The 20,586-nt window shown below is 37.0% G+C and overlaps 1 protein-coding gene across 16 annotated transcripts in view; it reads left to right on the forward strand.

Moving 5' to 3' along the window:
• BRWD3 (bromodomain and WD repeat domain containing 3) overlaps positions 1-20,586 on the forward strand; it is a 154,248-nt gene that overhangs the window by 15,601 nt on the left and 118,061 nt on the right. For 5 of the 16 annotated variants that reach the window (XR_014075869.1, XM_081565930.1, XM_081565928.1 and 2 more), the window contains one exon: positions 17,867-17,988. The exons of the other annotated variants lie outside the window; for them this stretch is intronic. Coding sequence is in view for 4 of the 5 variants with exons in the window: in XM_081565930.1 (XP_081422056.1) it covers positions 17,871-17,988 (118 nt within the window). In the remaining variant the exon portion in view is untranslated. The remainder of the gene's footprint in view (positions 1-17,866; positions 17,989-20,586) is intronic. 16 annotated transcript variants of the gene reach the window in all.

The raw sequence follows: 20,586 nt of genomic DNA on the forward strand, positions 1-20,586 counted from the left end.
TGTTTTTAACACTTTTTTTCATTTTCCGGGGTAGTTTGTTCACCATCCAGAATTTTCTGGTGTCCACTTTTCCCTTAAGCTTTATTGATAATTAATTGATTGAATTAAATTGAAATAGCTTTTATTATTCATGTATTTATTTATGTTCAAAAGATATAATAGTTTTAGCCACACTATCAATATTGTTTATATGCTTTTATGCTTCCTTCAGTGGTCACATGTGAAGCGCTGAAGAGCAGTCTTTAGAGTGTTAGGTTTTCAATATTTCCTTTCTTTTCTTTTAAAAAATTCTAATACTGCACATATGCATTTAAACTTCTGTTGGTTTTTTACAGTAATTTCATTGATTTAATCACTTTGTTATTCATAATGTTAATTGCTTAGGAATTTTAGTGTCCCTGTCATTGATGCTTTCACGTTCTTAAATCTGCCATGTTATTTGGGGAGGAGCTATTAGAATAGAGCTAGTTCAAATATGATATGTTTTCATGTAGTATATACTAGTCAAGATACTTAAGTTCAACATGTTTAGAATTCAGAACCTGATAAAAACTCAAGGGAGTTGACTAGGAAAGTAAATAAGATGAATAGGAGATCTTTTAAAATTTGTCCTTTTAAATAGTTTTCTCATGGTGGGGTATAGTTTTCCATAGCTACTTTTAAATCAGTTTTATAATTCCCCTATGTAAATAAATCTTAATCATTAAAGTAAGTCTTAAAGGTTTTATCAAAGAATCTTAGCACTAGAAAGAACTTTTATCAATATTATTTCTTATCTTGGTCAAGTAAATGTGAAAAACACTGAGTTTAAAAAATATGGGAAAAAATGACTACATGTAGGACTGCTCATATACTAAAATGCATTGTGAATCATCTTTGGGGGAACATTATCTAAATAATTTGACAGTGGTAATCCTTTTCCCTGTAACATTCTGAAAGTTTCCTGGTAACAAATTTGGGAAACTGGGTTGTAAACCCCTATTTACAGAAGAAAAATCCATAGCCCAGAGAAGTATGTGGCTGGCATACATTACACTGCTTGTCTTTCAGTTTATTTCTGAACCATTTCATGGGGAGGTCCCTGACAGTCCAGTGGTCAGGACTTTGTGCTGTCATTGTCAAGGTCCCGGTTCAATCCCAGTGCAAAAAAACAAACCAAAACCAAACAGATGTTACCAATACTTTGTAACAGATCTACACTTAGAGCCCTCAGAAGATTGAGAATTAGCCACATTACTTTTATTTTTTTTAAGTCAATAACATTACGGTGTATGTATGATTCACATAAAAAAGTTCTCCCCTTTTTTTCTTTCGGTCCCTGCCATGAGGCTTGTGGGATCTTAGTTCCACAACCAGGCCAGGGATTGAACCTGGCTGGCAGTGAAAGCTGAGTCCTAACCATTGGACCACCAGGGAATTCCCAAATTCAGCCTTTTTAAGTGTGCAGTTCAATGAGTTTTGACAAATGTATACATTTACGTAACCACCACTAGGACAATACAAATACAGAACATTTGTAACACTCCTTAAATTTCCTTCCTGCCTCCTTAGATTCAGTCCCCTATTCCTCAATCCCTAGAAACCACTAATCTCTATCTCTGTACTTTTGCCTTATTTAGAATGGCATCTTAATGCAGTTATACAGTATGTAGCCTTTTGTGCTTGTTTGATTTTCCTTAGACCGAATTCTTCTAATTCATGCATATCATTTCACCAAGTTGTATTCTGTTGTATGGATATACTACAGTCTGTTTGTTCATTCATCAGTTGATGGACATTTGGGTTCCGTATTTTGGCTGGTATAAATAAAGGCCTATAAATATACTTGTGCATGTTGTTGCATGAACATCTATTTTCATTTCTCTGGGTAAATAGTTAGGTAGTGGATTATTGGATCATATGGTAAGTGCAGGTTTAACTTTAAGACACTGTCAAATTATTTCAAAAGTAGCTATCATTTTGTATTCTACTAGCAAGGTATAATTTTAGAATTAGAGTATCAATTTCTATTAAAAAAAAGTGACGTGGATTTTGTTTGGGATTACTTTGAAGCTATAGATGAATTTTGGGAAAGTTAATATCTTAGCAACATTGAGCCTTCAATTCCAGGAACATAGTATAATTCTCCATTTATTTAGATCTTTTAAAATTTCTCACAGCAATGTTTTGTGAAATTTTTTTCCCTAAGAACTTCCTGGGTTTCTGATGGTATTTTAAATTCTGTATTTTAAAATTTCAGTTTTCAGTTGTTAGTAAATAGAAAATATATCATTAAATCCACAATTCCACTAACTACATCAAATAGCCTCTATTTTTTTGAGATTCTTTGGGATTCTCTACATGGATGATCATGTTGTCTGCAAATAAAAGCCGGTTCACTTTATCCTTTCTAATCTTGTTTGCCTTATAGTGATTTTTTGTTTTTACATTGAACTGCTAGTACCTCAAGTACGCTGGTGAATTGAAGTGATGAAACTGGATGTCCTTGCCTTGTTGCTGATCTTATAGGGAAAGTGGGCAATCTCACCATTAAGTATGATTATAGATGCTCTTTATCAGGTTGAGAATGTTCCCTTCTATTCCTACTTTCTTTAGAATTTTTATTGTAAATAGATATGTCCCATGTTTACAATTTTATTCAGTAATGTTAGAATTTTACTAGTCATTTCTTGGCACTCATTTTAACTGACATTTTATGTAGAATAGTGCTATCCAGTAGAACTTTCAGTGATAATGGAGATGTTCTATCCTGTGATATCTAAAACAGTAGACACTAGTCACATGTGGCTATTGTATCTGATGTCTAAGTTTTTGTTTTTAATTTTAGTTATTTTTTGGCGGGCTTTTCTCTAGTTGCAATGTGCAGGCTTCTCATTGCAGTGGCTTCTCTTGTTGTGGAGCACTGGCTCTAGAGCACAAGCTCAGTAGTTATAGCACATGGGCTTAGTTGCTCCACGGCATGTGGGATCTTCCTGCACCAGGTATAGAACCAGTGTCCCCTGCATTAGAAGGAGAATTTTTTTACCACTGTGCCACCAGGGAAGCCCCTAAGTTTTTAATTTTATGAAATTTTAAGTAATTTGACATTCTGTAAGAACATATAGCTAATGGACAGTGCATATCTAGACCTATGTGGGAACCAGTAAGCAGCCCTCTGGATAGGTGCATAATTTGTTAATAATCTATTGACTAATATTCACTCTACATTCTTAACCTGGAGTGTTTCCCATTTTTGTATTTAGAAGCTGACTTTAACTTTTCCTATTATGAGTTTAGTAATTCACTTTAAAAATCACATTGTGCCACTTTTTTCCAGTCAGAGTTTTACAGTTGTCTTTGGCCAAATCCAAGAAATTCTGACCTTATCTGGACTCTCTACTGTATTGGATTGTGTATTCAAATGTTTCCATCTTCTGTGCAGTTACTCAGCAACATTATTTAGTAATTTAATGAAATGGAGGGGAGGGAGCATGGAATGAAATTTGGGAGTTACTTCCCACATACTCTTCAGACTAACAACTGTAGCACTTTAAATGTATGTGACTTAAGTATATCAGGAGTAAATTTCCAAATTCCTTTAGAATAGGGACAGTGCCTATATTTACATTATCATAGGTCTAAGCTCCAGTCATTCTACCTCATTAACTGTATGCTTGACTAATCAAGTTGATTTTGCTTTGTGTCAAGTTAAATCAGAGGAAGAAACTTGAACTGAATTAAAAATAGTATTTTTTCATATTAAGTCTCTGTCTTAATCTTTTTTAACCTTTTTTTTAATTGAAGTATAGTTAATTTATAATGTTGTATTAGTTTCAGCAGTATAGCAAAGTGATTCAGTTATATGTATATTTATCTACTTCTCAGATTCTTTTCCATTATAGGTTAAGATACTGAATATAGTTCCCTGTGCTATACAGTAGGTCCTTATTTAATCTATTTTATGAATAGTAGTGTATATAGGTTAATCCCAATCTCCTAATTTTTCTCCCTTCCTGTCCACTATCCCTTTAGGTATTCATAAGTTTCCTATGTCTTTGAGTCCTTTTTTGTTCAAAACAGTATTAATACCTAATGCCACTCAAAGAAATCTTGGGGCATATGTAATTAATATTTGTAGTATTGTTTGAGATCTTACACTCTAGACACTATGTATTTTTACTTCTTTATCCCTTTAAAAATTAGTAGTTGTCTTGGAAACTGTGTAGTGGTCACACTAAAATTTGAAAATATAATTTCACACCAACACAAATCTGCTATGAGCTAGTTTTTCAGTACAGAAACAATTTTAAAAATCTGTTTCATGTCTGTTCAAAATGGGTATTTGGAAGAACTAGTATTATAGTTATTACCCATCATGGTAAAGATTTCAGAAATTGTCCTAATTATCACATTCTGAACAGTTTTCATAAAATTATAGAAATGGCAGCAAGATAGCTTGTTCATTTTAGTTTGCAGCTTAATGTATTACCCAAGGAACAAATGTACATTCTTGTATTTCTAAACTGAGTGAAGAGTATGATGCAGTAACACACTAAACCTTTTTTTGTTTTACCCCTTTTATCTTTAGTACAGTTGACATATAGCAGTGTCCTATAGTTTGCAGAGTAGTCCTGTAATTTATACCTTGCACAGCTCAGGAGACTTATATTAACTCTATAGACAAATTAATATTTATTTGTTTTCATAAGCTTCCATTTAGCATTGATTGGCTCTTGACTTATTGGCCATTGTATGATTATATGTCACACTTAAAGCCAGAATTCATCTAGAGGTGGGGAATCTGCCTCTTGTTAATATGTAAATATAAATTGAAAGAAAGGAAGGGGAACACATGTAAACCCATGGCTGATTCATGTCAATGTATGGCAAAAACTATTACAATATTGTAAAGTAATTAGCCCCCAACTAAAATAAATAAATTTATTAAAAAAAAAAAAAAAAGAAAGAAATATTTTCAGTAAAAAAAAAAAAAAAAAAAGAAAGGAGTCTAATTTATGCCTTATTTGGCTGAGGTGACAGGGTTTCTGCCAGGAATATTTGTCATCCTTCGTCTCTGATTTTATGTAGTTTTCATCTCTTGCCCATGGATCACTCTTTGGCTAGGCCTTGCTGTTTGTTGCTTGCTTCCCTCCACTTCACCTTCCTCCTTTTTTGTGCTTGATAATTGTGCATGAAGCAAGTTGCTTCTAAAGTTATTACTTTTTTTTTTGTATCTGGAGAGGAGCAAGGGATTCTTGTCACACCTGCAAGTGATTAGAAGTGTAATATAAACTCAGTCTTTTTGTATGTTCTACATTGTGAGTCCTCACTAAATATTAAATGAATGGAAGTGCTATAATTGCTGTTACAGTAGAAATGGAAGCATCCCTTTTAAAGGCATTTTTATGGTTTTTTATAGCTTATGTGAGTTTCTAGCCCCTTGTATCCATTTCTGGAATCAACGTTGTATTAATATTAGGGCAAATAATTTTATTTGCTTTATTTGAAGGAAAATAGATTTTATTGTCTTAGTATGATCATGTAAAGTATAATGAAAAAAGAGTTTCTGTTTAATTCTGTTATGAACACTTTTTCCATTCCTTATCATTCTTTGTCATTTCTTTAGCTTTTTCTTTCAACATACACAAAGTATTCTAAAAGGATCTTTTAGTACTTGTTATATACATTTTACTCAGTACCTTATAGAAATAGAATTTTATATTTATAGTTTACAAAAGGAAGCTGTAAACAGTTCCAGATTGGTTTACTTGGAGGAAAAGGCAGTCTAAAATGTCTGTGTATAATAACCAAATCAAATGAAATGGTTTAGAAGAATATAGTAAAATGAAGATTTAGAATATTTATTCTCAAATTATATTAAGTGAACTTTACAGAAAGGCTGAATGGAATTAGAAATACTGTTTCTTTGCCATATCTTAATATTATCTAGCAATAAGACTTTCAATGACCATGAATACCAATAGCCTTAGGACTTACTAGTTTTATTTAAATTGTACTGTGGATGGGTGTTAAGGGAGTGGGAATGGCATCAGCCTTAAAGATTGTAAAGCTGTTACTCTATGTGATTAAGGTTTCAGAGACCTAATTTGATTCATAGTAGCATCAAATCCATGAAAGAAATAGTTCTGTTTTGCTTCTACTACAGTTTTCAGGTTTTATTAAAATTCATTTTTCTTTTTTTCTGGCTTCTTTTGAGACTTTATGTTAATTTGCTTCTCAATTGACCCTAGTGGGAAAGAACCCGCCAGCCAATGCAGGAGACCTAAGAGGCATGGATTCGATCTTTGGGTTGGGAAGATGATCTAGAGGAGGTCATGCCAACCCACTTCAGTGTTCTTGCCTGGAGAATTCCATGGACAGAGGAGCCTGACAGGCTACAGTCCATGGGGTCGCAGAAGAGTTGGACTTTACTGAAGTGACTTAGCAGGCACTCATGCATGCAGAGCTATTTTGGGAAATCCCAAACCAAGCTTCACACAGAAAACACTACCAGTCATTTTAAATCTTGAGTTGACACTGAATTTCATGAGTCAATTTCCAATGTTCTTTTTTTATGTATACATTTTAAAATTTTACGTATACATTTTTAAATTATTTATTTATTTTGATTGCGCTGGTTCTTTGTTGCTGTGTGTGGGCTTTCTCTAGTTGTGAGGAGGATACTCTTCATTGTAGTGCATGGACTTTTCATTGCGGTGGCTTCTCTTGTTGTGAAGGACAGGCTCTAAGCACATGGGCTTCAGTAGTTGCACCTCTCAGGTCTCTAGAGTGTGCAGGCTTCAGTAGCTGTGGCACTTGGGCGGTTCACAGACTCTAGAGTTTTGTGGGCTTAGTAGTTTTGGCACAGGGGCTTAGTTGTTCCATGGCATGTGGGATCTTCCTTCCTAGTCCTGGGATCAAACCCATGTCACCTGCACTGGCAGGTGGATTCTTACCCATTTTACCACCAGGGAAGTCTGATGTTTTTGACAGAGTATTTTCTTGGTTTGTTATAGTCCTCTCTGTTTATAGGAGCTGATTGGTATGTTGAACTACATTTTAACCAATCAGAAAGTGGTATATATGCTATTATTCTATTTTCTAATTAAAATTAAAATATATAACTATAAATGTTAATCACGTGACTTTTTTTGTAAAAGAGAAAAGACTAATCCAAGAATATTTTAGCCCTCTTTAAATATGGCTTGCTTTCTGTAAAACTGTATTTGAAGATGTTGTTGATGGGTGTGGTATAAGGAGCCTGATCTGTGAACAATAATCTTTTCTGCCTTGTGTGTATAAAGCCTTAAGTCTTTTATTTGGTTAGCAGTTATTGGCTGAGCCTGGTACTGTTTTGACTCTCTTAAGCTTTTGCTGAAAGCAGGCTTCTCCCTGTTTCATCCTCTACCCTACCCCACGTTCCTGAAGTTTGTCTTTGAGGTAGATGTATAGTTACTATCTACTAGAAGGTCGCAACTTTGCTTTACTGTTATGGAGTTGTTTTAGTGGATTTTAAAACATTTCTTCTTGATGCTATAGGCATCATATTAGAGTGTGCTATCTCGAGCTTGATGCCAAGTTGAAGATACAGTGTTTTTTCTAGCAGATATAGTAGTTACCGGGCTTCCCAGGTGGTCCTAGTGGTAAAGGATCTGCCTACCAATGCAGGAGATGTATGAGATATGTGTTTGATTCCTGGGTCGGGAAGATCCCTGGAGGAGAACATGGCACCTCACTCCAGTGTTCTTGCCTGGAGAAGCCCATGGACAGAAGTGCCTGGCAGGCTACAGTCCATAGGGTCGCACAGAGTCAGACATGACTGAAGCGACTTAGCATGCACGCACGCATAGTAGTTACCTGGTTTTGGTTAAGCATCATTATCTCTTAGCATCATTGATATTTCCTGTGATATAAGGAGTAGAATTCAGTGTGTTGTTCATCTTTATTGGAAGTGGAAGTTTCTTGTGCTTAGTGATTTTCAGGTTTAGGTTCGTGAATTTTTTGTTTTGGAGTGGAGAGGGCTTTTGTCAGTACTAAACTGCTGAATGTGTAGGATAATTCAAAATAACTTACCTCGTTAAGGTCTCATCAGATGGAGACCACCAGGAACAAGTCTGACAAAAATCAAATTTACTGACTTATAGTGAGGGAGTGTATCCCTGAGGGACCATGGAAGGCCTTTGGACAAGAGGGAGGAGGGAAATGTCTTTTGTGAATTTTGGCTTACCACTGAAGAATTCTGAGGTCAATCTGAAGGAAGCCAGGACTAGTTCTGGATTGGTGGCTGCTTCTGAGGCAAATTGAGAGAAGTGGCGATTAACTAGGGGTTGGGTGCTGTCATGAAACAGGGCAGTATAGGAATTGGGTATCTCTTTCCAGTAAGAAATGAAAATACCAAAGTGAGGATGGGGGCATCATTGGTAAGAAAACAGTAATCACCCAAAGAAGGGGTCGTTTACAACTGCTGCATGACCTTGGGAGGAACAGTGTTTCCTGTAACTTTGCAGCTGGCTTTATCTGTGTCTGTCTTCACAGGATGATTAATTGCAGAGCTGCTTTTTTCTTTTTCAGCCCTAGCTGATAGTTTACTCTTTCAGTCCCAAATAGATTTTGATTCTTTCAACATTTGTTCTTATAAGTCTTTTAGAAACACATGGTCAGCATACAACGATTTGTTATTTTGTTTAAGGGCTTCTCTGGGCTTCCCTGTGGCTCAGATGGTAAAGAATCTGGTTGCAATGCAGGAAACCTGGGTTTAATCCCTGGATTGGGAAGATCCCCTGGAGAAGGGAATGACAACCCACTCCAGTATTCTTGCCTGGAGAATTACATGGACAGAGGAGCCTGGTGGGCTACAGTCCATGGGGTCACAACGAGTTGGACATGACTGAGTGAGCAACAAGGGCTTTTCTGGATGTTCTTGTTTGTTGAATCAAAAATCCGTTGTTTAGCCTAGAAATATTTTCTAGCACCAGTTCAATGTTCCATGCCAATGTAAAATAATTTTAAAACAAACAGATTTTTTTTCCAATGTAAATAGAGAATGAGTGGAGTAGAAGAGTGGTCTAACAACTCTGATGTGGCCGTTTCAGAATACTCTTTGGATCTTGGTAAACTCTCCAGTAAAACCCAATTTAGTAGATACCAGGATCCCTGCTGATTTTGTTCAGTGTCTTGCAGGTAGAGGGAATATTGGAGAATATAATATAGAATTTTTGATGTTAAAGTTATTTCCTATTTCAGGATTATATTAGGTTGTATTTCCTATAATGTCATTAAGTAAACAGCATTGAAATGTAAGAAGACTATTGAACTAGAATCAAGAGACCTGGATTGAACCAAGGGTCTGCCATGTATTGATGTTAGGCAAGACACTTAGTTCCTTTGGGCTTTAATTTCCTTATTTACAGATTGAACAGAATGCTTGCCTTCACATCTCACAGAATTACTGTGAACTCATGTAGAATTACTTTATAAGCTTTAAAATATTATGCAAATACAACATGTAATTAAGATTTTGGGTCGTGTGTGTGTGCTCAGTTGCTTGCTGCTGCTGCTGCTAAGTCGCTTCAGTTGTGTCTGACTCTCTGAGACCCCATGGACAGCAGCCCACCAAGCTCCTCTGTTCACAGGATTCTCCAGGCAAGAATACTGGAGTGGGTTGCCGTTTCCTTCTCCAGGCTCAGTTGCTTAGTTGGGTCCAATCCTTTGTGACCCCATAGACTGCAGCCCGCCAGGTTCCTCTGCCTATGGAATTTTGCAGGCAAGGATACTGGAGGGGGTTGCCATTTCTGACTCCATGGGATCTTCCTGACCCAGGAATTGAACCCCTGCATTGGCAGGTGGTTTCTTTACCACTGAGCCACTGGGGAAGCCCATAATATTGGGTCACTGATGCTGATAATAATGTTGATAATGACAATAATGACTGAAAGATTAAAGATCTAGTATTCAGGTTATCATCACATAAAGAATATCTAGCTCACGTGCAGCTGTAGTGTGGTGTTTTTTTAGTATTTAAACTTAAGTTTCGGGATCTGTTCTTTGTCTCCAAACCCAGTGCCCTTTCCACAAAAGTCTCAGCAAAGTAAGTAATATATATTTCCTAGTTGCCATAATAGAACCCCTTGTAAGAGCTTAGGGTTTGTAGTGGGAGGTGAAACTGGAAAGGGAGGTTTGTTGTTGTTTAGTCACTAAATTGTGTTCAACTCTTTTGCGACCCCATGGACTATAACCTGCCAGTCTCCTCTGCCCCTGGGATTTCCCAGGCAAGAATACTGGAGTGGGTTGCCATTTCCTTCTCCAGAGGATCTTTCAAACCCAGGGACTGAACCTACATCTCCTGCTTGACAGGCAGATTCTTTACCACTAAGCCATCTGGTGAGCCAAAGTGAGGTTCAGTTCAGTTCAGTTTAGTCTCTCAGTTGTTTCCGACTCTTTGCGACCCCATGAACTGCAGCATGCCAGGCCTCCCTGTCCATCACCAACTCCCTACATCCACCCAAACCCATGTCCATTGAGTCGGTGATGCCATCTAACCATCTCATCCTCTGTCGTCCCCTTCTCCTCCTGCCCTCAATCTTTCCCAGCATCAGGGTCTTTTCAAATGAGTCAGCTCTTTACATCAGGTGGCCAAAGTATTGGAGTTTCAGCTTCAACATCAGTCCTTCCAATGAATATTTAGGACTCATTTCCTTTAGGATGGACTGGTTGGATCTCCTTGCAGTCCAAGGGACTCTCAAGAGTCTTCCCCAACACCACAGTTCAAAAGCATCAATTCTTTGGCGCTCAGCTTTCTTTATAGTCCAGCTCTCATATCCATACATGACCACTGGAAAATCCATAGCCTTGACTAGATGGACCTTTGTTGACAAAGTAATGTCTCTGCTTTTTAATGTGCTGTCTAGGTTGGTCATAACTTTCCTTCCAAGGAGTAAGGGTCTTTTAATTTGATTGCTGCAATCAGCATCTGCAGTGATTTTGGAGCCCAGAAAAATAAAGTCAGCCACTGTTTCCACTGATTCCCCATCTATCTGCCATGAAGTGATGGGACCAGATGCCATGATCTTAGTTTTCTGAATGTTGAGCTTTAAGCCACCTTTTTCACTCTCCTCTTTCACTTTCATCAAGAGGCTCTTTAGTTCTTCTTCACTTTATGCCATAAGGGTGGTGTCACCTGCATATCTGAGTTTATTGATATTTCTCCCGGTAATCTTGGTTCCAGCTTGTTCTTCTTCCAGCCCACCATTTCTCATGATGTACTCTGCATATAAGTTAAATAAGCATGGTGACAATATACAGCCTTGACGTACTCCTTTTCCTATTTGGAACCAGTCTGTTGTTCCATGTCCAGTTCTAACTGTTGCTTCCTGACCTGCATACAGGTTTCTCAAGAGGCAGATCAGGTGGTCTGGTATGCTCATCTCTTTCAGAATTTTCCACAGTTTATTGTGATCCACACAGTCAAAGGCTTTGGCATAGTCAATAAAGCAGAAATAGATGTTTTTCTGGAACTCTTGCTTTTTCGATGATCCATCAGATGTTGGCAATTTGATCTCTGGTTTCTCTGCCTTTTCTAAAACCAGCTTGAACATCTGGAAGTTCATGGTTCACATATTGCTAAAGCCTAACTTGGAGAATTTTGAGCATTACTTTACTAGCCTGTGAGATGAGTGCAATTGTGTGGTAGTTTGAGCATTCTTTGGCATTGCCTTTCTTTGGGATTGGAATGAAAACTGACCTTTTCCAGTCCTGTGGCTACTGCTGAATTTTCCATATTTGCTGGCATATCGAGTGCAGCCCTTTAACAGCATCATCTTTCAGGATTCGAAATAGCCAACTGGAATTCCATCACCTCCACTAGCTTTGTTTGCAGTTATGCTTTGTAAGGCCCACTCGACTTCACATTCCAGGATGTCTGGCTCTAGATGAGTGATCACACGATCGTGATTATCTGGGTCGTGAAGATCTTTTTTGTACAGTTCTTCTGTGTATTCTTGCCACCTCTTCTTAATATCTTCTGCTTGTGTTAAGTCCATACCATTTCTGTCCTTTATTGAGCCCATCTTTGCATGAAATGTTCCCTTGCTATCTCTAATTTTCTTGAAGAGATCTCTAGCCTTTCCCACTCTATTGTTTTCCTCTATTTCTTTGCAGTGATCCCTGAGGAAGCCTTTCTTATCTCTCCTTGCTAGTCTCTGGTACTCTGCGTTCAAATGGGTATATCGTTCCTTTTCTCCTTTGCTTTTCACTTCTTTTCACAGCTATTTGTAAGGCCTCCTCAGACAGCCATTTTGCCTTTTTGCGTTTCTTTTTCTTGGGGATGGTCTTGATCCCTGTCTCCTGTACAATGTCATGAACCTCCGTCCATAGTTCATCAGGCACTCTGTCTATCAGATCTAGCCCCTTAAATCTATTTCTCACTTCCACTGTATAGTCAAAAGGGATTTGATTTAGGTCATACCTGAATGGTGTAGTGGTTTTCTCCACTTTCTTCAATTTCAGTCTGAATTTGGCAATAAGGAGTTCATGATCCGAGCCACAGTCAGCTCCTGGTCTTGTTTTTGCTGACTGTATAGAGATTCTTCATCTTTGGCTGCAAAGAATATAATCAGTCTGATTTCAGTGTCGACCATCTGGTGATGTCCATGTATAGAGTCTTCTCTTGTGTTGTTGTAAGAGGGTGTTTGCTATGACCAGTGTGTTCTCTTGGCAGAACTCTATTAGCCTTTGCCCTGCTTCATTCTGTACTCCAAGGCCAATTTTGCCTGTTACTCCAGGTGTTTCTTGACTTCCTACTTTTGCATTCCAGTCCCCTATAATGAAAAGGACATCTTTTTTGGATGTTAGTTCTAAAAGGTCTTGTAGGTCTTCAAAGAACTGTTCAACTTCAGCTTCTTCGGTGTTACTGGTCGGGGCATAGACTTGGATTACCGTGATATTGAATGATTTGCCTTGGAAATGAACAGAGATCATTCTGTCGTTTTTGAGATTGCATCCATGTACTGAGTTTCAGACTCTTTTGTTGACCATGATGGCTACTCCGTTTCTTCTAAGGGATTCCTGCCCACAGTAGTAGATATAATGGTCATCTGAGTTAAATTCACCCATTCCAGTCCATCTTAGTTCACTGCTTCCTAGAATGTCGATGTTCAGTCTTGCCATCTCCTGTTTGATCACTTCAATTTGCCTTGATTCATGGACCTAACGTTCCAGGTTCCTATGCAATATTGTTCTTTACAACATCGAACCTTGCTTCTATCACCAGTCCCATCCACAACTGGGTGTTGTTTTTGCTTTGGCTCCATCCCTTCATTCTTTCTGGAGTTATTTCTCCATCGACCCAATCCTGAACTGTCCATGTCAGGAGTCAGCAAAATTTTTGGATAAAAGGGCCAGCTAGTCTAATTTTTTGGCTTTCTGTTTCATTTGGTCTCTGTTAAAATTACTTGACTCTGCGGTAGTGTAAAAACAGCTCTAGATAATATGTAAATGAATGAGCATGGTGGTTGGCTGAATTTGGCCTACTCACCCTAGTTTGCCAACCCCTGTTCTACAATTATGAATTTAGATTTTATCTTTTAGGTACTGAGGAAATATTAGATACTTTTGAATGGGAAAATTATATGATTGAATTTTTTATTTTGATAAGGTAACTCAGGTGACAGAGGCAAAGTATAGGATAAATTGGAGAAGAGAGAGACTGGAGGAGGCAGGCTGGAAAATCAGAGAAGGCTGTTAGTGTAAATGTAGACAGACGATGATGAGTGTGGGGGCTGTAGCAATAGAAATTAAGATAAACAAATTGATTCAAGCAAAATTTTTGAGGTGAGATGAATAATACAGTTTGATTGGATATGGGGCACAAAGGAGAAGAGTAAAAAAAATCTATCAGTAACAAAATTAAGGAGAAGGAGAATATAGAAAACTTGTGATGAAATAATAATGAACTTAATTTGGGAACTCTCCATCTGTGGTACCTCTAGATAGAGGGGAAGAATGTCCATTAGGTAGTAGAAAATGTGGTTCTAGAGCTAAGGTGAAAGATAATGTTGTAGGTAAAAATTTCACAGTAATTAGTATGTGAGTAGGAAAGATTGTAGGGACAGCATGAAAACAGAGAAGGAAGCCCAGGATAAAATTCGAATGAATTCCAAGCATTTCATCAAGAGTGAGTTGGAGTAGAAAAAAACAATATAAGAAAGTAAAAAGCCAAGGTTTAGAGAGGCAGAGGGAGAAGCAGAAATGATATTTTGGAAGTCATAATACGAGAATTATAGATTTGATCAGTATTCCCTATAAAATTCGCTATTAAATTTATATTCTCAGTGGTTTTGGAAGGTTTAACACTAGAAATAATTTTTATTCAATTCAGCAAACACTTGAACACCAAATTGACACAATACCTTTTCTAAGTGTTCAGGGCAGCACTTGCTTTCAAGGATTTGACTCTTTGGGAATGTTTAGACATATGCTGGAGTATGATTATAGTACAAGGCATTGTCTCAGTCCTTCTAGATGCTATAACAAAATAGTATAGACAAAGTTGTTTATAAACAACATTTATTTCTGACTGTTCTGGAGCTTGAGAAGTCTAAAATTAGGCTCTAGCAGATTTATTGTCTGATTAGGACCAGTTTTCTGGTTCATAGATACCTCACATGGAGGAAGGAGCAAGGGAACTTTCTTAGGCCTCTTTTATAAGGCCACTAATTTACCTCCCTGAAGGTTCCGCATCCTTTGTTCAGTCACTAAGTCATGTCTGACTCTTTGTGACTCCATGAACTGCAGCACACTAGGCTTCTCTGTCCTTCACTGTCTCCTGGAGTTTGCTCAAACTCATGCCCATTGAGTTGGGGATGCCATCCCACCATCTCATCCTCTGTCACCTCCTTCTCCTCCTGCCCTCAGTCTTTCCCAGCATCAGGGTCTTTTCCATTGAGTTGGCTCTTCACATCAGGTGGCCAAAATATTGGAATTTCAGCTTCAGCATCAGTCCTTCCAATGAATATTCGAGACTGATTTCCTTTAGGATTGACTGGTTTGATCTCTTTGCTGTCCAAGGGACTGTCACAAAAGTTCAGTCTAAAGCAGACACAGACTAACTGATTTAAGGGAAATATAATAATGAACATTAAGGAAGAAGAGATGAAACTGATTAAGAGAAATAAGGAAAGATATTAAGGAATAAGTGATCTTTGAAATGAACTTAGAAGGATAAATTATAACTGAAAGAGGGGAACATTCCAGGTGAGAGTATATCTGCATAGGACAGAAAAAAAGGCTTGTCTGATTTTAAATGGAAAATTTATACCTTGGAGTAGTGTGAATTATGGTTGGATATTTTGGGAAAGATGGGACTGGATTAATTAAACAAATGTTTGAGTGTTTTTTGCTTCCAAGGGACTGAGCTCAATCAATTACATGATACATTAGACATTAATCTCTGTCCTTAAAGTGCTGGTAATTAATCTTAGATCAGAGATGTACACAAATAACTAATATTAGGACTATGATAAGTGAAGCTGGAGAGTTTACTTTTGGTTGAAGTGATTGAAAAATATTTCATGAAAAATAATGGTTTTAGGTTGTTCCTTCAAGGATAAGGATCTTGACAAGCTGAAATGGCTGAAGTTTGGCATAAGACTAAGGGAATAGCATAAGCAAAGGTGCTGGGTTGGTAAACTGGGAGAAGTTTAGGTTTGAAGTTGAGGTGAAAGTTAATCTTTTTTAATCAATAGATGTCTAGTTGCTCCAGCACCATTTATTTAAAATTATATCCTCTTCCATTGCATTTGATTAGTACTTTTTTAAAACATCAGTTAAGAATATTTGTGTGAATCTACTTCTTGGTCCTCTATTCTGTTCCATTGACCTCTGTATTTAACTCTTTATCAGTACTGCATTGTTTTGATTACTGTAGTTACATAGTAAGCGTTAACATTGGAAAGAGTAATCCCTCCCACTTTATTTCTCGAGAGTGTTTTCAGCATGCTAGGGCCTTCTAGGGCCAGCCAGTGCCATTCCATATAAATTTTAGGACAAGGATATTAATGTCTGTAAAAGCCTTTGGAAAGGAATTGCAGTAAGAGCTTACTTAATTGCAGTAAGATCATTTTGGGAGAATAGACGTTTACTTTGTGGAGACTTCCAATCCATGAGCATGGTATGTCTCTATTGAGGTCTCCTTTTATTTCTTTTATCAGAATTTTATAATTACAGCATACAGATATTGTACATGTTAAGTATATATCTAAGTATTTTTCAAGTGATCAAAAATGGTAATGCATTTTTAATTTTGGTTTCTGCATATTCATTATTAGTGTGTAGAAATGCATTTGATTTGTGTGTATCTTCTTTCCTAATGACCTTGCTGAGTCCACCTATTTCTAGGAGTTTTCAATCTCTTTTTAAACATATTCTATCTTGCTTTCTTATACTATAGTTTTGGGATTGGATGATTTGGCAGATCTAATTATGTTCTGAGTTTGTTTGGACTAGAAGTTAAGGTTTGTGGTGAAACCTATTACAGTCATTGTAGCATAGTTTACCTATTGGGGCAAATGATAATTTAAAAAAGTTTTTTCTCTTCTTCAGAAGAGCTATTATAGAATATTGGTGAAGAGATCAGCCTCTGAGGTCAGATTGAATCTTGTCTGTATTGCTTACTAGCTTGGGACCTGGGAGAAGTTGTTTAACTCCTTTATGCCTCAGTTTCCGTGTCTTAAAAAGGGGATATTAATAGTAATCATGGGGTTAAGTAAGTTAAACATATAATGTAGATGTGCTACAAAAATCACTTCACTTAATTTTCAAGATAGGTGGTATTATGCTTATAGATTTTATAGGTAAGGAAGAAGATAGGCCACTTGTTCTTTTCTCAATACTGTGTTACCTTTTTACTTCATCATTCTGCCAAAATAGGGGGATTAGCAGAACCCATTCTGCCAACACCTGTTGACCTACATGCCTGGCTCTTTGATTTTCCCATAGGATTACTGATGTATATATCCTTACCCTTGCTCTCCTTGCCCGTCAGACACATGTCCTCATTGTTTACCATTTTGTATTGAATAGTGACTTGGTACCCAAAAAAACAAGGAGATGAGTTCACTGCTTTGATCATCAATATCTTTTATTTGGTGGGAGATAAGTATTGCTGATACATTTAAACATAAAGCACTAACTGAAGAGGCAGCTATCATATAAGAAGAAAGAACATTGGACCCAAGTTCAAGCACCCTCCTTCTCTGTTTATTATCACCTGTATGACTTTGGAAAACTTGCTTCACCAACCTGAATCACAGTTTATTTATATGTAAAATGAGTGGTTGGACTAAAAATTAATCTTTATAAAGTCCTTTCAAGCTCTGGCAAAATTCTATAATGTACACTGATTCAAAGAGAGAAAGGTAGAGCATGGTTGCTTGTAGATTACTTTCTAGGGCCTCAGAGATGGTGATTAGCCTCTCAGAATCTTCACTAGTGTTGGTTTGCATTTTTCCTTTTCATTTTTGACAGATACATATTGTATACATTTAAGTTGTACAATATGGTGTTTTGATATATGTCTGTGATATGAAACGATTACCACATTTGTATGTGTGATGAGAACACTTAAGATCTACTTTCTTACCAAATTTCATGTATACACTAGATTATTATTGTTAATTATTGTCACTAAGTTATATATTAGATCTCCAGAATTTTTTCATCTTAAAACTGAATGTTTGTACCCCTTGAATAGTATCTCCTTTTCTGTCTCCCCCAAGCTTCTGGCAGCAACCATTCTACTTTATTGTTAGTATGAATTCAATATTTTTAAAAAAGATTCTACGTATGAGTGAACTCATGTAATATTTATCTTTTTCTGGCTTATTTCATTTAGCATAATGTCCACCAGATTCATCCATGTTGTCATAGATGGCAGGTTTGCATTTTCTCATTGCAAAAGGCAGCTGTTTTCCCTCTCTCCTGCATTTCCTATATCGAGAATTAAAGAGCACAAAGGTCAGTTACTTTTTAAATGTAAATCTCAATGAAAAATTTCATAAGACAGAAAATGATTACAAATATTAAATTTCTAATTGTACCTGTGGGAAAATGTTTCTTCATGTGGTTGAATCCAAAGCTTATTTGAGCCTATGCTTTTTACAAAAATGGACATTTTTAATGCACATTTTTAAAATTGAAGCAATTTGTTACACATATAGTGTAAATTTAAGGACTGCAACATGTTGATATGATACATTTACATATTGTAATAAGATGTCCATTGTAAGGATATTTAACACCTCTATCACATTACATAATTATCATTTTATTTTAGCGATTGGAATAATTAAGTTCTAGTCTTTTAGCAAGTTTGATGATTATAAATCAATTCTGTTGTCCGTATTTGCTGTACTGTGCATTACTCCCCTAGGACTTATTTACTACTTATTAGAAGTTTATGCCCTTAAATATCTGTCCTATCCTCCTAGTCCCCAGCCCCCGATAACCACCATTTTACTGTCTTTATGAATTTGGCTTTTTTAAGATTCTGCTTATAAGTGATATTGTATAGTACTTATCTTTCTCTGAGTTATCACACTTTTATTAAAGTCTTCAGGGTCTATACCTGTTGTCACAAATGGCAAGATGTCCTTCTTTATCATGGCTGAATAATATTCCACTGTGTATATATTTATATACCACAACTTCTTTATCCATTTGTCTGTTGATAGGTAGGTACATAGATTGTTTCCATGTCATGGCTATTGTGAATAATACCACAGTAAACATGGAAGTGAATCTCTTCAATGTCCTCTTTTCATTTCCTTTGGGTATATAATGAGAAGTGGAATTGCTGGATCATATTGTAATTCTTTTTGACTGCACCATGCAGCATGCAGAATCTTAGTTCCCCGAACAGGAGTTGAACTTGTGCCCCTGCAGTGGAAGCGCAGAGTCCTAATCCCTGGACTGCCAGGGAATTCCCTGGTAGTTCTATTTTTAATTTATTGAGAAACCTCCATATTGTTTTCCATAGTGACTGAACCAATTTATATTCTCACCAACAGTGGACAAGGGTTCCCTTTTCACCTCATCCTTGCCAATTCATGTTTTCTCTTGTCTTCTTGATGATAGCGTTTCTAACAGGTGTGAGGTGATATCTCATTGTAGTTTTGCTTTGCATTTCCCTGGTGATTAGTGATGTTGAACCTCTTTTCATTTACCTGGTGCACATTTGGATGTCTTTTTTGGTTTTAGTTCCTCTGCCTATTTTTTTTCCTCTGCCCACTTTTTAATAATATTTTTTTGTTATTGAGTTTGAGTTCTTTACATATATTGGATATTAACCCCTTATCAGATATATGGTTTGCAAAAAATGTTTTCCATTCTGTAGTTTGTCTTTTCATCTTGTTGATTACTTTGCTGAGCAGGAGCTTTTAAGTTTGAAGTCCCAGCTGTTAAATTTTGTTTTTGTTGTTTATACTTTTGGTGTCATGTCTGAATAATCATTGCCACAACCAATATCAAGGAGCTGCTTCCCTATATTTTCTTTTTAGAAGTTTTATAGTATCAGATTTTTGATACATTTTGAGTTAATTTTTGTGAGTGATGCAAGGTAGGGGTCTGGTTTCATTTTGTTGTTGTTGTTGGCCTGTGTTACCCAGTTTTCTTCGCACCATTTGTTGAAGAAACTGTCCTTTCCCCATTGAGTGTCCTTGGTTCCACTGACTTTGTTTTTGAACATTAGTTAACTGTACATGTGAGAGAATTAATTCTTATGTACGTTGATAAGAAGTCTCAGAGGAGGAGGAGGAGGAAAGGGGTCTGGGGTGCTCAAGGAAGAGAAAAGGACAAACTTTTTTTTCTACATTGCTTTGTCTTACTCATTAAAAGTAAAAAAAAAAAAAAAAAGACCTTAGTCAAAAAAAGACATTTTTTTCTAAAACTCTTGAGTTGTTATGCAACAATCTTTAAGACTAACTTTCTTTAACCTCAGAGCTAATGATTATACAAGTTCAGTTCAATTCAGTCACTCAGTCATGTCCGACTCTTTGCAACCCCATGAATTTCAGCACGCCAGGCCTCCCTGTCCATCACCAACTCCCGGAGTTTACCCAAACCCATGTCCATCGAGTCAGTGATGCCATCCAACCATCTCATCCTCTGTCGTCCCCTTCTCCTCCTGCCCCCAATCCTACCCAGCATCAGGGTCTTTTCCAATGAGTCAGCTCTTCGCATCAGGTGGCCAAAGTATTGGAGTTTCAGCTTCAACATCAGTCCTTCCAATGAACACCCAGGATTGATCTCCTTTAGGATGGATTGATTGGATCTCCTTGCAGTCCAAGGGACTCTCAAGAGTCTTCTCCAACACCACAGTTCAAAAGCATCAATTCCTCGGCGCTCAGCTTTCTTCACCATCCAACTCTCACATCCATACATGACCACTGGAAAAACCATAGCCTTGACTAGAAGGACCTTTGTTGGCAAAGTAACGTCTCTGCTTTTAAATATGCTACCTAGGTTGGACATAACCTTCCTTCCAAGGAGTAAGCGTCTTTTAATTTCATGGCTGCAATCACCATCAGCAGTGATTTTGGAGCCCCAAAAAATAAA

The sequence above is a fragment of the Giraffa tippelskirchi genome, chromosome X (assembly GCF_054371585.1).
Source record: "Giraffa tippelskirchi isolate mGirTip1 chromosome X, T2T-mGirTip1v1.2.pri, whole genome shotgun sequence".
Taxonomy (NCBI): Eukaryota; Metazoa; Chordata; class Mammalia; order Artiodactyla; family Giraffidae; genus Giraffa; species Giraffa tippelskirchi.